This window comes from Pelophylax lessonae (genome assembly GCF_965119305.1).
Source record: "Pelophylax lessonae genome assembly, chromosome: 1".
In the NCBI taxonomy this organism is placed as follows: Eukaryota; Metazoa; Chordata; class Amphibia; order Anura; family Ranidae; genus Pelophylax; species Pelophylax lessonae.
This window is the reverse complement of record NC_138768.1, coordinates 294,506,020-294,521,019: the sequence shown is the minus strand read 5'-3', so window position 1 is coordinate 294,521,019 and position 15,000 is coordinate 294,506,020. Positions and strand designations below refer to the sequence as shown.

The following is a 15,000-nucleotide window of genomic DNA, read 5'->3' as shown; positions in this document are numbered from 1 at the left end:
GTAATGAGAATGTTCAGGTGAACAGTAATAATAGCTGTCCTCAGGTGAACATTAAGGGCTCTTTCACACGGGCGGTCCGATCAGATCCGCCTGTCAGTTTTTTAGGCGGATCTGATCGGATCCTCCATGCAGCTCTATGGGGCAGCGGATGTCAGTGGAGACACCTCCGCTGACACCCGCTGCCATCCGTATCCGATCCTGTACGTGAAATCCGGACGGATGGAAACCCTATTTTTCCATCCGTTCAGGGATCGGATTGGATCGGATGAGAGCGGACAGGCGGTCCGCTCTCATCCAATCCCGCATAGAGAGCAGCGGGAGCTGTGACACCTCCCTCTCCGCACTGCAAGCGGAGACGGAGCTGTCATCCGCCGGCTCAGCGATCGATCCTCGCTGAGCAGCACGGATCCGTCTACGGAGGCGGGCCGTGTGAAAGAGCCCTTAGATGGGAGCCTTAGGGCAAAATGTAGAAATGAGAGTGTTCAGATGAACAGCAGGAATGGGAGTGATCAGGTGAGCAGTAGAAATGGCACTCTAGGGCAGGCCATAGATGGTGCGAATTTCTTTCCTGAAACCACAGATTTCAGGAAAGTAATTTGCATGATTCCCCCATGAACACAGGCATCACTGACAAGGGAAATACATCCTGCTGAGCAATTGTCTGCTCCCGGTATGGGGGCCAGGGTGGGCAGGGGAAGCTGCCCCCGCCAGGAGAAGACAGTGATTATTGCTAGGGGCTTTAGCGGCCACTAGAAATAATCACAAGTGAATCCGGCAGGCTGGTTGTACCTAAATTGATAGATCGATCATAGTAGTAGTACATTCAGCCTGCCCACACACAGTTCCTGCTGAACCAGTTGAGATTCAAACCAAGGCCATAGGGGAACAGTCAAGCAATTAGCACACGCTACTAGGATTCCTCAAGCTATTCTACAAGTTAGAATCCCTGTGGTAATCACTTTTCCCTCTGACCATGCACACCCTCACATGAGACGCATGATTTACGATAAAAAAAAAACTTAAAAGATTCTGCACTTATGCTACTACTGTGAAGTCTCTTCTCCTTGGAGGCTGCTAGCACTGTAAACCATATTCTCCCCTATATAAGTAAATAACAGTTATTTTGTGATAAATACAATAAAAAGCTGCGCTCCCATTTTATTAATCAATACATAAAAAAAAATCTTGTATTTAAAGTAAAACATATGAAAAAACATATGTGATTAATATTGAACTCATTTAACCACTTACCCATTGGGCACTTAAACCCCCCTTCCTAACCAGACCAATTTTCAGCTTTCAGTGCTCTCACATTTTGAATGACAATTACTCAGTCATGTAACACTGTACCCATATGAAAATTTCATCCTTTTTTTCGCACAAATAGAGCTTTCTTTTGGGGGTTTTTAATCATAATTGTTTTTTTTTTTTGCGCTATAAATGAAAAAAGACCAACGATTTTGTAAAAAAAATGCATTTTCTTTGTTTTGGTTTTACAATTTTGCAAATGTAGTCATTTTTCTTCATACATTTTGGACAAAATTTATACTGCTACATATCTTTAATAAAAATAACCCAAATAAGTAAACATTTTTTGGTCTTTATAGAGTCTACAAGCTATGGTACCAATCATTGAAAATTGATCACACCTGATGTACTGACGGCCTATCTCATTTCTTGAGACCCTAACAAGCCAGTAAAGTACAAATACCCCCCAAATGACCCCTTTTTGGAAACTAGACATTCCAAGGTATTTAGTAAGAGGCATGGTGAGCTTATTGAAGTTGTAATTTTTTTCCACAAATTTTTGCAAAATGAAGATTTTTTTTCACAAAATGATCATATAACCAAGTTATTTCTCACACACTTTATTGGTATACTTGCAACCTACACACCAAAATACATTCTGCTGCTCCTCCTGAGTATGGCGATACCACATGTGTGACACTTTTACACAGCCTGACCACATACAGAGGCCCAACATGCAGGGAGTACCTTCATTTCCTGACTTTCCATTACAATTTTGTGGGGCACTTATAAGCACACTAGTGGCACTGATGTGGCATGGATGAGCACTGATGTGGCATGAATGTGGCACGGATGAGTACTGATGTGGCACGGATGAGCACTGACGTGGCATGGATGTGGCACGGATGAGCACTGATGTGGCACTGATGTAGCACGGATGAGTACTGATGTGGCATGGATGTGGCACGGATGAGCACTGATATGGCATGGATGTGACACATGAGCACTGATGTGGCATGGATGTGGCACGGGTGAGCACTGATGTGGCATGGATGTTGCACGGATGAGCACTGACATGGCATGGATGTGGCATGGATGAACACTGATTTGGCATGGATGTGGCATGGATGAGCACTGATGTGGTACGGATGAGCACTGATGTGGTACAGATGAACACTGATGTGGCACGGATGTGGCATTGATGTGGCACGAATGAGCACTGACGTGGCATGGATGAGCACTGATGTGGCATGAATGTGGCACGGATTACTACTGACGTGGCATGGATGAGTTTTGACGTGGCATGGATGTGGCACAGATGAGCACTGACGTGGCATGGATGAGCAATGTGGCATGGATGAGCACTGGCATGGCATGTATGAGCACTGATGTGGCATGGATGAGCACTGAGGTGGCATTGGTAGGCACAGATGTGGCATGGATGTGGCATGGATGAGGTATGGATGAGGCATGGATGTGGCGCGGATGAGGCACGGATGTGGCATAGATGGGCATAATTTGGCTATGAAGGTATGGAGGAGGCAGAGGATTGTTGCAGCTGCAGTTTCTCTCCTCTCCTCTTGTACCGATCGCTATGTACAGTGCGCGAGGAGAGGCGACAATTGAACCGAACATGCACCGGTTTGTTGACAAGTGATCGCTCCATCATTGGATGGAGCGATCACGTGGTAAAGGGCCACTGTCATTGGCCCTCTACCACAATCCGTGATGCGCCAGGTCCGTGTGCGTGCCCCAGGGTGTGCGCGGGAGCGTGATTCTGGGAGGACGTCATTGTACGCCCTCCCAGAATAAGCCGACCACGCTGTAGTCGTCATTCGGCTATGGCCCAGTCGACAAGTGGTTAACATGGTAAGTATCCAGTAAAAAAACATAAAGTGAATTCAAAGTCCATTCTGTCCAAATCCGTCATACTAATTGAATAATCACTAAAACCAGGAACAATGCAGATGTATGAAACCTATAAATTTCATCTTCATTTTAATTTTTTTTCCGTGGTTTTGTTAGTTGGTACCCTACATTGTAGTTGTACAGTATTGTCAAAGTGAAACTTAAAGAGGAGTTCCGCCTGCGGAAAAAAAAAATTAAAAGTCAGCAGCTTCAAATACTGCAGCTGCTGACTTTTAATATATAGACACTTACCTGTCCAGGGAGCCTGCAATGTTGGCATCCCAGCCAATTTTAGGATCGGCTGTCAGGTGCTGTCGCTGCCATTTGTCATAAGGGAAACTGGTAGTGAAGCCTTTCAGCTTCACAGCCGGTTCCCCACTGCGCATGCACGAAGCACGCTGCGTTTTCTAATTGGCCCGGTGGCGTAGTAAGTAGGAGGGGGGCTGAACTTCAGAGGGACAGTGCTGTGCCGCTGTCTCCCAGGAGTGGGGAAGGGTACTTGTCAAAAACAGGTACCCCCCCGAAAGGTGCTAAATGTGTCACCGGAAGGGGGGGGAGGAGGCAGATCAGCGAAAGTTCCAAGTTCCACTCACATTAGCTAACTATAAATATTCAAGGCAGGAAATTGCTGGATTCAAGTAAAATTGTCATGGGAGAGATACAAGGACTGTTATTGGTGACTAACTTTTGCAAATGCTAGTTGCCTAACTGTCGTGTTTACTCTTTAGCTATTATACATGCTGACGCAGTGACAAAAACAGAGAACAGTCCTTTTCTGCATACTTGTACTAGGTTCCTCACTCAAAATACTGAAGCAAGAGAGTTGCCATGAAAAGAAAGAGTAGTCTGCAGAGATAATCATCGATGTTAGCCTCCATTCTCCTCCCATGGCAAGTTTCCTTTTAAGCATAATATAGACTTAAAAACTTAAAGTTAAACATATTTTTTTATTTTTTTGTTATTTTTTTGCAGTTTTGGATACAATATGGAAAGATTAGAACCCATGTTAAGTTTTTTATTGCTGTCTGTGTTCCTACTAGGGAGATTCACCCTCTTTGTTTTTCCTGGTGACCAATGTCACTGGGACTAAACGTAATGGAAAAATATAAAATTGTAAAATTGTGAGTTGCACAGGATCTGTGAATATTCACCTCATTTTGGACTTCCTATTGTAGCTACAGTATGTGAAATAAATGGAAATCAGGAGTTTTAACCATTCTCTACTCTAAAGCCCAATTTTGTTTTTATTTTTCATTTTGGATTTAAAGCCCAACTCCCTCTTCTGTGCTCGTCCTCCCCAAGTTGACCCACCTTGCAGTCCCCTTGTGTGTATTTTTTGCTATGTGTACTTTTATGCTTACCTATTTTCAGATGGCTGCAGGTGGGTAAATGGTGTTACAGGGCTCTCTTTCTCTTCCTCTTTTCTCTTGGCTGGGTGATTCACACTGATGCAGTGAACAGAGCAGACAATATGACATCAGTGCCACTTACTGCACCAGTACACATGAAAGCTGCTGTTATGCAGTTATGCACTACCCCCCTCAAGTAGTCTCCTATGACTACCTTCACTCACAGTATGTCCACCATATCATTTGTTTAATACCATTGAGTGCCATTCAGCTCAAAAGACTGAGATCATCCTGTGGCAGAATTAATACAGAGTATAGTTTTGGATTGCAGATGAGTATTGCAGCCTGAGCCACTTTTTCTTTACCATTGAATGGGTGATCATATAAAGAAGTCTGTGAGTTATGACATTGGGCTTTAAAGTGGCTGTAAAGTCAGAAGGTTTTTTATCTTAATGCATTCTATGCATTAGGATAAAACACCTTCTGTGTACAGAAGCCCCCCTCTCAGGCTCTCTAATATTTACCTGAGCCCATCTCTATCCAGCGATGTTACAGGAGTGTCTCGGCTGCCCAAGACTCTCCGTCCTTATTGGCTGAGACGGCAGCACGGCATCATTGGCTCCCACTGCTTTCAATCAAATTCAGTGAGCCCATGAGGGGAGAGAGGGGGCAGGGCAGCTCTGTGTCTGAATGGACCAGGGAGCTGCGGCTCAAATCGGGTGCCAAGCTGCTTGCTGTGGGGGTAATAAACAGAAAGGAGGGGCCAGGAGAACCAACGAGGGGCCAGAGAAGAGGAGGATCCAGGCCAATCTGTGCAAAACCACTACACAGAGCAGGTAAGTATAACATTCTTGTTATTTTTAACCAAAAACAAACGAGACTTCAATCATTTTAATATTATTTTGCATGCATATCTGCACTTGTTTAAAATGGGGTGCATGCAACTGTTCTGGCCTCGTGTGCAAAATGCATTATTGCCTTCACTGCCATGGTTCTATATGGTTTGGGCAATTGGAGCAGATTCTAGTGTAAAGAGATTAAATGCTATCAAATTATTCTGTTCATACAGCTAGTGAGTGAGAAGAAATGGAATAGAGAATGCATGTTATCTTTTTTATTTGAAGAAGAATAGAAGCATTTAATTGTTAGAAAAACTTCTGTTGTGTTATCAGCTGTTCTGTCATGCCTTTTTAACTTTTACTGCTGCAACAACATAAAGCTCAGATTTTCCTTAACAGCAAATAATCACAATGCATTATTCAAGGTAGGAGTTGTGGCGTCTGAATGTCAGCCTGTTTCAGAGGTTATCACACACTCACTAACTCCCATGGCTCTTTCTCCTAGGTGTTCAAAGGCAAGAAGGACAGCATGCCACCTCACATCTGCTCAGTGGCGCAGAAAGCCTATTGGAATATGCTAACACAACGCCAGGATCAAACTATCATGCCACTTGGCAGAAGTAATGCAGGCAAATCAACATGCTGTCAGACAGCTTTGGAATACCTGGTAGATGCTGCTGGAAGCGTGGACAGCAGAGTAACAGGTAATATCTAGAGTATTACACTATTATATATTTTAGATTTCCACTTAGATAAATACAGTTAGGGCATAAGCTTGCTTTCAGGACATTGGTTGTCATTGTAAATGTTACTGTTAAAAGAGGCATAGATTAGTAGACAAACCTTGGATTCGGGAAGCAAGCATACAGTACTCGGGCTGACAGGCTTTGCCCCTGATGACTAGTGGGTGAGTATTTAAAGAGTTAGTTAACCTTTTCAGAAAAAATGAATAGGTGAACTAATATCCTACACCCTCTCCACTTCCTGGGTCCCTGCTGTACATACTTTCCTTGGGTGATTGCCCACACAGCAGTTATAGTGGCCTGGGGATTTTAAATCCCCGCTCTTCTCCCTCTTCATTTTTTAGGGCTTCTGGGTCAGAGTGCTTCTTATTGGTCAGCACCAGCATGTGCCAGCACTGGCCAATCAGGAGTTCTGTGATCCATCCTGGAAGCCCTGCAGAGGGAAGAGGGAGAAGAGCAGGGATTTTAAATCCCTTGAACACTACAATGGCCGCATAGGCTTCAACAGTGTGCCACCCATGGAGGTAAGTACGGAACAGACCGGGGGGTAGGGTAAGTATCGGGTGTTAGTTCCCCTATTCTTTTTTTCTTAAAATGTGAACTAATGTTAAAAGAATATAAACATACAAGATTGTTTGGGACTTTAAATGTAGCCCCTTAGGTATAATAAACACTAATCAGTCAATTATAAAAGTTACACATTTTCCTTCAAAATACCACAAAGTCCAAAAAAGGGGTTTATTTTTAGACTTTCTGATATTTTGAATAAAAAAGTTTAACTTTTATAATTGACTGATCAGTGATTATTATACTCAAGGGGGTACATTTAAAGTCCCAAACAATCTTTTATGTCTATATTGGCTTTCCAAAGAATGGTACCTCTATAAGGTAGGAATTGCGTAACACTCTACTCCCACACACCCCACTTTGATCATTTAATGTTATAAGAAGCAGCTTGAGAAGCCGAAAAAGCACAGATCTACGGAAGAAATTAAATAGAAGCATGGATTTTGTGTCTTTGTAGACTCTTAGGTATAACTTTCTCTCCAGCAAGAAGATAATAAGCAGCACAGTACCTTAGATGATTTCACATTTCAGATACACATCTATGAGACTGTAGGCACAGGACTAAGTGGCCATTGTTACATTGCTATTTTTCATGAGTAATTTAAGACAGAGGGTAAATCTTTCAGGGTAAAGGGCACAATTATTATTTGTAGATTTTACCTACAGGATAGCAAATATTCACTATTTGAGTTCTGGTTCACTTTAAATGTTTTTTTTGTTTTTTTGTAAGATCTCATATATTTCAATATGAATAGACTATCAGTGCAAAACGTGTAACTTTTAAAAGATGTTTATATGAAAAAGAGGGTATTATCTTTTTAACCTTAGATGAGCGATATGTAGCAGCTAATAGGGAAAACTTTGGGTAAATATTTTTTTCTTCAATCTAGTGGAAAAGATTCAAGCTGTATTCACCATTCTGAAATCCTTTGGCTGTGTGCAAACAAGTGAATGCAATAACTCCAGTCGCTTCTCCATGGTCATGTCTCTGGATTTCAATTCTGCTGGACGTGTAACTGCTGGACACCTACAGGTAATGATTTAATTCTACAAATGATACAACCTGTATGCAATAGATTGGACAGAAAAGGCAAGTGCAGGCATTGAAAGGGTTGAAAGGGGTAAAATTGAGAAAATCCTAATGGTAGTAATTGCAGCTTTGTTTGATACCCTCCTCCAACTGCAGATGTAAAAGCACCTTACAACTGTGGGGTACTGTTCCCATTTAATCTTGATTTTTGAGTCCTGTCCTGTCATTGATTTTTGCTGTATGTATGAATTTAACTTTGCATGTGTGTGAAGAAAAATGACAAATCTCCTAATAACATTAAAGAAGATATACAACCAAAGCTTGTTTGGCTGTACATCTCCTATGGATCACAGGACTGCAGTTTGCTCTGCACTCCTGTAACCAATTTTCAGCAGAGAGTGGACTGAAGTCCACTCTCTGCTGACGTCACAGAAGTCGGTCCAGGCACCGCGCCATCATGACAGTGGAAGTCGGGATCCACCAGGTGCCTGGACTGATACCCGGGTCAGCCTCTCAGCAAGCTGCTGAAAGCCTGAGAGCCCGGCTCAGCCTCTCAAGAAAGCCGCTGAGAGCCTGAGCCTGTTTACATATTTGACTGGTTTAATGAGTTAAATGTTTGCTTCCCCTGCTGCTCATAGTGGTTTCTCCCGTTGTGAAGCAGATATTCAGCACACACAGAAATGTGGAATACTTGCAGCCATTATGGAGTAATATACTGTATATAAAAAGAATTATCAGAAGAGTTGTCCAAGGGCCAAGGAGCACTTGGGGAGAGCTTCAGAAAGACCTGTATTTAGCAGGTACAATTGTTTCAAAGAAAACAATAACTAATATAGCCAACGGCCCAGCCAATCACCTGACTTTATTCCAATAGAAAATCTATGGAAAGAATACAAGCTTGTGGGGGTCATACAAACTACTAGTACCATTTTGAGTTGCTGCAATGAAATTTCAGCAAAATGGACTAGCATGCTGCATTATTTTTTCACTTTGTTTTTTCGGTGGGGCTTTGACTCTAGTCCTCTGAAGATTGAAAATTTTCATTTCCATCAAACGATGTGGCATCCTTTCGTTCCTAACTCATTACCCCCATTATTATTCTCCATTGAAATCTGATGTGTTTTCAAAGTGTACATTTGATTTTTTTTGAGATGTGTGTGTGTGTATATATATATATATATATATATATATATATATATATATAAATACAGTATCTCACAAAAGTGAGGACACCCCTACCATTTTTGTAAATATTTTATTATATCTTTTCTTTCCATGTGACAACACTGAGGAAATGACACTTTGCTACAATGTAATGTAGTCAGTGTGCAGCTTGTATAACATTGTAAATTTGCTGTCCCCTCAAAATAACTCAACACACAGCCTTTAATGTCTAAACCGCTGGCAACAAAAGTGAGTACACCCCTAAGTGACAATGTCCAAATTGGGCCCAAAGTGTCAATATTTTATGTGACCACCATTATTTTCCAGCACTGCCTTAACCCTCTTGGGCATGGAGTACACTCCTCCATGATGACATCCATGGAGCTGGTGGATGTTGGAGACCTTGCGTTCCTCCACTTTCCGTTTGAGGATGCCCCACAGATGCTCAATAGGGTTTAGGTCTGGAGATATGCTTGGCCAGTCCATCACCTTTACCCTCAGCTTCTTTAGCAAGGCATTGGTCACCTTGGAGGTGTGTTTGGGGTCGTTATCATGTTTTAATACTGTCCTGCGGCCCAGTCTCCGAAGGGAGGGAATCATGTGCTTCAGTATGTCACAGTACATGTTGACATTCATGGTTCCCTCAATGAACTGTAGCTCATCAGTTCCGGCACTCGTGCAGCCACAGAGCATGACGCTTCCACCACCATACCTGACTGTAGGCAAGACACACTTTTCTTTGTACTCCTCACCTGGTTGCCGGGACTCCATGTCCTTAGTCTGCTTGTCTTCAGCAAACAGTTTGTGGGCTTTCTTGTGCATCATCTTTAGAAGAGTCTTCCTTCTGGGACAGCCATGCAGACCTATTTGATGCAGAATGCGGCGTATGGTCTGAGCACTGACAGGCTGACCCCCCACCCCTTCAACCTCTGTAGCAATGCTGGCAGCATTCATATGTTTATTTCCCAAAGACAACCTCTGGATATGAAGCTGAGCACGTGCACTCAGTGTCTTTGGTCGACCATGGCAATGCCTGTTCTGAGTGTAACCTATCCTGCTAAACCACTGTATGGTCTTGGCCACCATGCTGCAGCTCAGTTTCAGGGTCTTGGCAATCTTCTTATAGCCTAGGCCATCTTTATGTAGAGCAGGCAATGCGGCCCACCACCCGCTGCTGTTTTTTTTTTTTTTTTTCTGATTCGGAGGAAGTCGGGCCAGGGCCGAAGCGGCCAAATATTGCATTCTGGGAGTTGTAGTCCATGCGTGCTCAACCTTCCAGTGAGTGGAGAACTTAGAGCAGCGCAGCTAGAAAACTAAAACTACTGGATCTCGGAGGCAATCAGAGGAAGGGCACGCCAGGGAGTCGGGATGCATGTGACTGGCTCAGGCTGCTGGGCTGGCTGCAACTGTACTTGACCCCAGGACAGGAGCATCAACCCCCCCCAGGACTGGAGGAGGCCGCGTGAGTACCTGGAACTGAGCTGGCAGCTGCCATTACTGATGTGAGAGATTCTGACATCCCCAGCTGACCCCTACATAATCATCCCATCTATCTCCCCCCATTTACCCTGCCCCAGTGCCCACCCAGTAACCTCAAAATAGTCATCAATACTGTGGGTCCTGCTGGGAAATGACCATGGCCTGTAGGTCCAGCTGGCCTCTAGCCACGGCCTGTGGGTCTTGCTGGTCACTGATCTGTGGGTCCTGCTGGCCGCAGGCCTGTGGGTCCTGGTGGAAGCTGGCCATGGCCAGTGGCCAGCAGTACACATAGGCCATGGCCAGCAGGACCCACAGTAGGCCATGGCCCATGGGTCCTGCTGGTCCAGCTCCCAGCAGAACCTACAGGTTAGCGGCTAGCGGGACCATCTGATTAGTGACCAGCAAGACCCACAGGCCAGTGGCTAGCAGGATCCACAGGCCATGGCCAGCGGCCAGCAGGACCCAAAGGTCAGTGGCCTTCAGGACCCTAAGGTCAGTGGCCAGCAGGACCCACAGACCGTGGCTAGCGGCCAGCTGGACCCACAGGTCAATGATCAGCAGGACCCACAGGTCATGGCCAGCGATCAGCAGGACCCACAAGTCAGAGACCAGCAGGGCCCACAGGTCTGCGGCCAGCTCCCAGCAGGACCTATGGGTGGGAAGGGCGCGGCGGCGCTTTATTACTTATATACCTTAAATATAGTATATATTTTATATGCGGCCCGATAACATTTCTCTACACTCAGTGTGGCCCAGAGAAGCCAAAAGGTTGGACACCAATGATGTAGAGCAACAGTTCTCTATTTCAGATCCTCATAGACTTCTTTGGTCGACCATGGCGAGGCCTGTTCTGAGTGGAACCTGTCATGTTAAACTGTATGGTCTTGGCCACCGTGCTGCAGCTCAGTTTCAGGGTCTTGGCAAACTTTTAATAGCCTAGGCCATCCCTATGTAGAGCAACATTTCTTTTTTCAGAGTTCTTTGCCATGAGAGTTCTTTGCCCTGAGGTGTCATGTTGATCTTCCAGTGACCAGTATGAGAAAGTGAGAGCGATAACACCAAATTTAACACACCTGCTCCCCATTCACACCTGAGACATTGTAATATTAACGAGTCACATGACACCAGAGGGGAAATGGCTAATTGGGCCCAATTTGGACAATTTTCACTTAGGGGTGTACTCACTTTTGTTGCCAGCGGTTTAGACATTAATGGCTGTGTGTTGAATTATTTTGAGGGGACAGCACATTTATACTGTTATACAAGCTGCACACTCACTACTTTACATTGTAGCAAAGTGTAATTTCTTCAGTGTTGTCACATGAAAAGATATAATTAAATATTTACAAAAATGTGAGGGGTGTACTCACTTTTGTGAGATACTGTGTATATGTATATATATATATATATATATATATATATACATATATATATATATATATATATATATATATATATATATATATATATATTATACAGTAGCAAAAGTAATTGTAAATCCATTCTAATTACCTAGATTTCTTGCCCATGTCATAATCAAAATCATGACAACATGACAAAAAGAAAAACCTTATTTAACACAAGGGCAACATCTTACATGGACTTTTTGATCAAGCTTGAGCCAATGTAAGGGTGTGCATACCTCTGGGAATTGCCTGGAAGCTGGAAATCACTGTAGTAGGTGTAGCTGTTACGTTTCTAGGCCACTCGTTTCTAGGCCCTCTGTCAAGTGGCTGCCCTGCCGCATTGTGGACATAGGTAGTCACTTGCTTGGCAACACTGAACATTAACTCATGGAAAACAAAGCATTCTGATTGGACAAGGGGGAGAGGTGGGGTGGTAATGTCATGATCTCCACCTCATCCTTCCAGAGAGCACCTTACATTTATTGAGAAAATACAAAGTGATCTCTGAAGGCACCCTTGCCCAGCAGGTGACCTCCTATGTTCAGTAAGTAACAGTGTAGTCACTTACCATGGGACATGAAAGCTAGTGGCACTCACTGTGGAAGCAGTGCCTATTACAGCGATTTCCAGATTCCAAGGGGTTTTCCATTGGTATGGCACATATATACTTATATTGGTCCAAGCTAACTATGTACAAATTGCCATACCTGGAATTCAGCTTTGAGTAGTGCTTTCATAAAATAGATAATCATGCTGAAACTTTTGTTATTGTATATTGTGAAGTTAGGGATTTTCTCATGCAGACAAAAATAAAATGACTGAAAAGTCCATTCTAAAGCCCAAGAGCTGAGAATCTGTAGTTTTTGCCTTTCTAGAATTCTGCATGGTGACATTAGGAACATTTTCATTTTTGATAAATTGAAATGACATTTCTCCTCTTGATAAATACTAGAAAATGTAGTTTATAATGTGCTGTCAAGTTAAAAAGAAATAGGGTTGAAGCTTGCCAAAATTGAAAGAGAGGGGATTCACCAGCGCTATGGACTATTCCAGAGGAGATGCACAAGGCAATAGGAAGCAGCCACCAACCAAACCCCTAAGAAATAGGGGTCAGGAACTATAGAAAAATGGGGAGAGGTGGTTGGAAATGGCGCTTCCTTAAAAAAGGGGACTGTGATGTGTCCAAACTGTGAAAAAAGTGCCAGTGCAAATTATTGCCACTAAAAGGCCGTGCGGATAATTTATGGCCAAGTGTGTTTATTAAAAATCACAAGTGCAAGTGACAAATGGTTTTATTAAAAGTGATAAATAAGGTGCTTTAAAATCAATAAATATTAAATTACAAACGGTGCTAAGTGCTTATAGTAGGGAATCAAGTGCCTGTGTTCCAACAAAAGGCCACTAGGAGTCGCACTCACCCTACAGGTGATTACCAGCGGTTGTGCTATCAGCCAGGGGGGGTCCTGGATTAGACTCCCAATCTGCGGGTCCCATCTGTGTGTGAAAACATAGGGGCCCCATGGTGCACTATAAGTAGTTAAACCACAAGGAAATAGTAGCTACTCACAGTATAGAGTGTAGCCGATCGATCAGCGTGTAGCGAGCCGCCGAGGCCCACCGAGATGCCAGGGACACTGGGGCAATCAATGGAGACCCCAACCTTGGAGATCAGAGTACCAACATGGAGGCCAAAGAGGAGGCTTCAGACCCCAAGGAGGACACAATATGGACTGGAGAGACAACCCGAGGAGACCCCAACAGGAGAGGGACTGGGATCCGCCCAGAACCCAAGGAGGACACAACCCATACAGGAGGGAGGAGACTATCAGACATAAAGAAAGAGAAAGAAACGCAAACCGAGAGGAAAACGAGGAGGGACAAAGAAAAAGAAGAAGAGAATACTAGGAAAAGGAATTTTCTAATCTGAGCAAGGTCAGTGTTAAAACTATTAGATCTGGGTTTGAAATATGCTCCGGACAAAAATCTCGACAAATTTGAGGCCTATATTGACCTCCAAAAATATGTCCGGAAAATCAATATAAAGAAATGTTTTGCCTTGAAGAAGGAAAACGGGACCACTACAACTAACACTGAATTCAGACATACGACCCTAAGGAACAAATCCACATTTAATCCTAAAAATCCACAAAACGAAAATCTGGAGGTCTTCAAAAGAATGGTGGAGGAAGAAATAAGAAATCTAAAAGTACAAAAGAGGAAAGAAGAAGAAACATGGAATACTATTAAAAAACTGGAAAAAAGGAAGGGGATCGTGATAAGACCAGCTGACAAAGGAGGAGTCTTAGTTATACTGGACCAGAAAGACTATGAGGAAGAAATGGAACGACTTTTAAGGGAAGAAGATACATACAAGAAATTAAAGGGAGACCCAAAGAAACAGTTTGAAAAAGCATTAGACACCTACATAAAAAAGGGCAAAGATTTGAATATCCTGAATAAGAAAGAAGCTAGATATATTAAATTGGAAGCAGCCAGGACCCCTGTTATTTACTACTTGCCTAAAATACACAAGAATGAGAACAAACCACCAGGACGACCAATTGTAAGTGGTATTAACTCGGTTCACTCCAGACTAGGAGAATATTTGGATAAATACCTTCAGCCCGTGGTTCCACAAGGAAGATCATATCTGAGGGATAGTAAGCAACTACTACATGAATTAAAAGAGCTTGAGATTATGGAAGACGACATCTTGGTCACAATTGACGTAAACTCCCTGTATACCAATATAATTCAAAAAGACGGTCTGGACGCAGTTGAATGGGCATTAAGCAGTTTTACGGATTTAAAACAGGCACAACTACATTTTATTTTAGAGGGCCTAGAAATGGCCATGAACTCTAATTATTTCTGGTACAAAGGCCAATTTTTTGCACAAACAAAGGGAGTAGCTATGGGGGCTAGGTATGCCCCTAGTGTGGCCAACATTTTTATGCAAAAGTGGGAGGAGGAACAAGTTTTTAGTATTGAGAGACCGTTTTTAAAATTTTACCGTAGATATATAGATGACATCATTTTAAACTGGAGGGGCAACTTAGAATCTGTACAATTGTTTTTTGACGAAATTAACAGTAACTGTTACGGCATTACGTTTTCAGGTAACTGGGACCAAAACAAAGTCTCATACCTGGACTTAGAGTTGTCTAAAAAAGATGGGAAATTAAGTAGCAAGACATATTTTAAGAAAACGGACAAGAATGGGTATATACCTACTAAAAGTTGCCACCACCACCAGTGGTTAGGCAA

The 15,000-nt window shown here is 43.1% G+C and overlaps 1 protein-coding gene across 1 annotated transcript in view; it reads left to right on the top strand.

The window, feature by feature from the left end:
* Positions 1-15,000, top strand: part of MYO18B (myosin XVIIIB) — an 842,989-nt gene that overhangs the window by 111,403 nt on the left and 716,586 nt on the right. The window contains exons 9-10 of the mRNA XM_082258232.1: positions 5,850-6,048; positions 7,545-7,687. Coding sequence (XP_082114358.1) covers positions 5,850-6,048; positions 7,545-7,687 — 342 coding nt within the window. The remainder of the gene's footprint in view (positions 1-5,849; positions 6,049-7,544; positions 7,688-15,000) is intronic.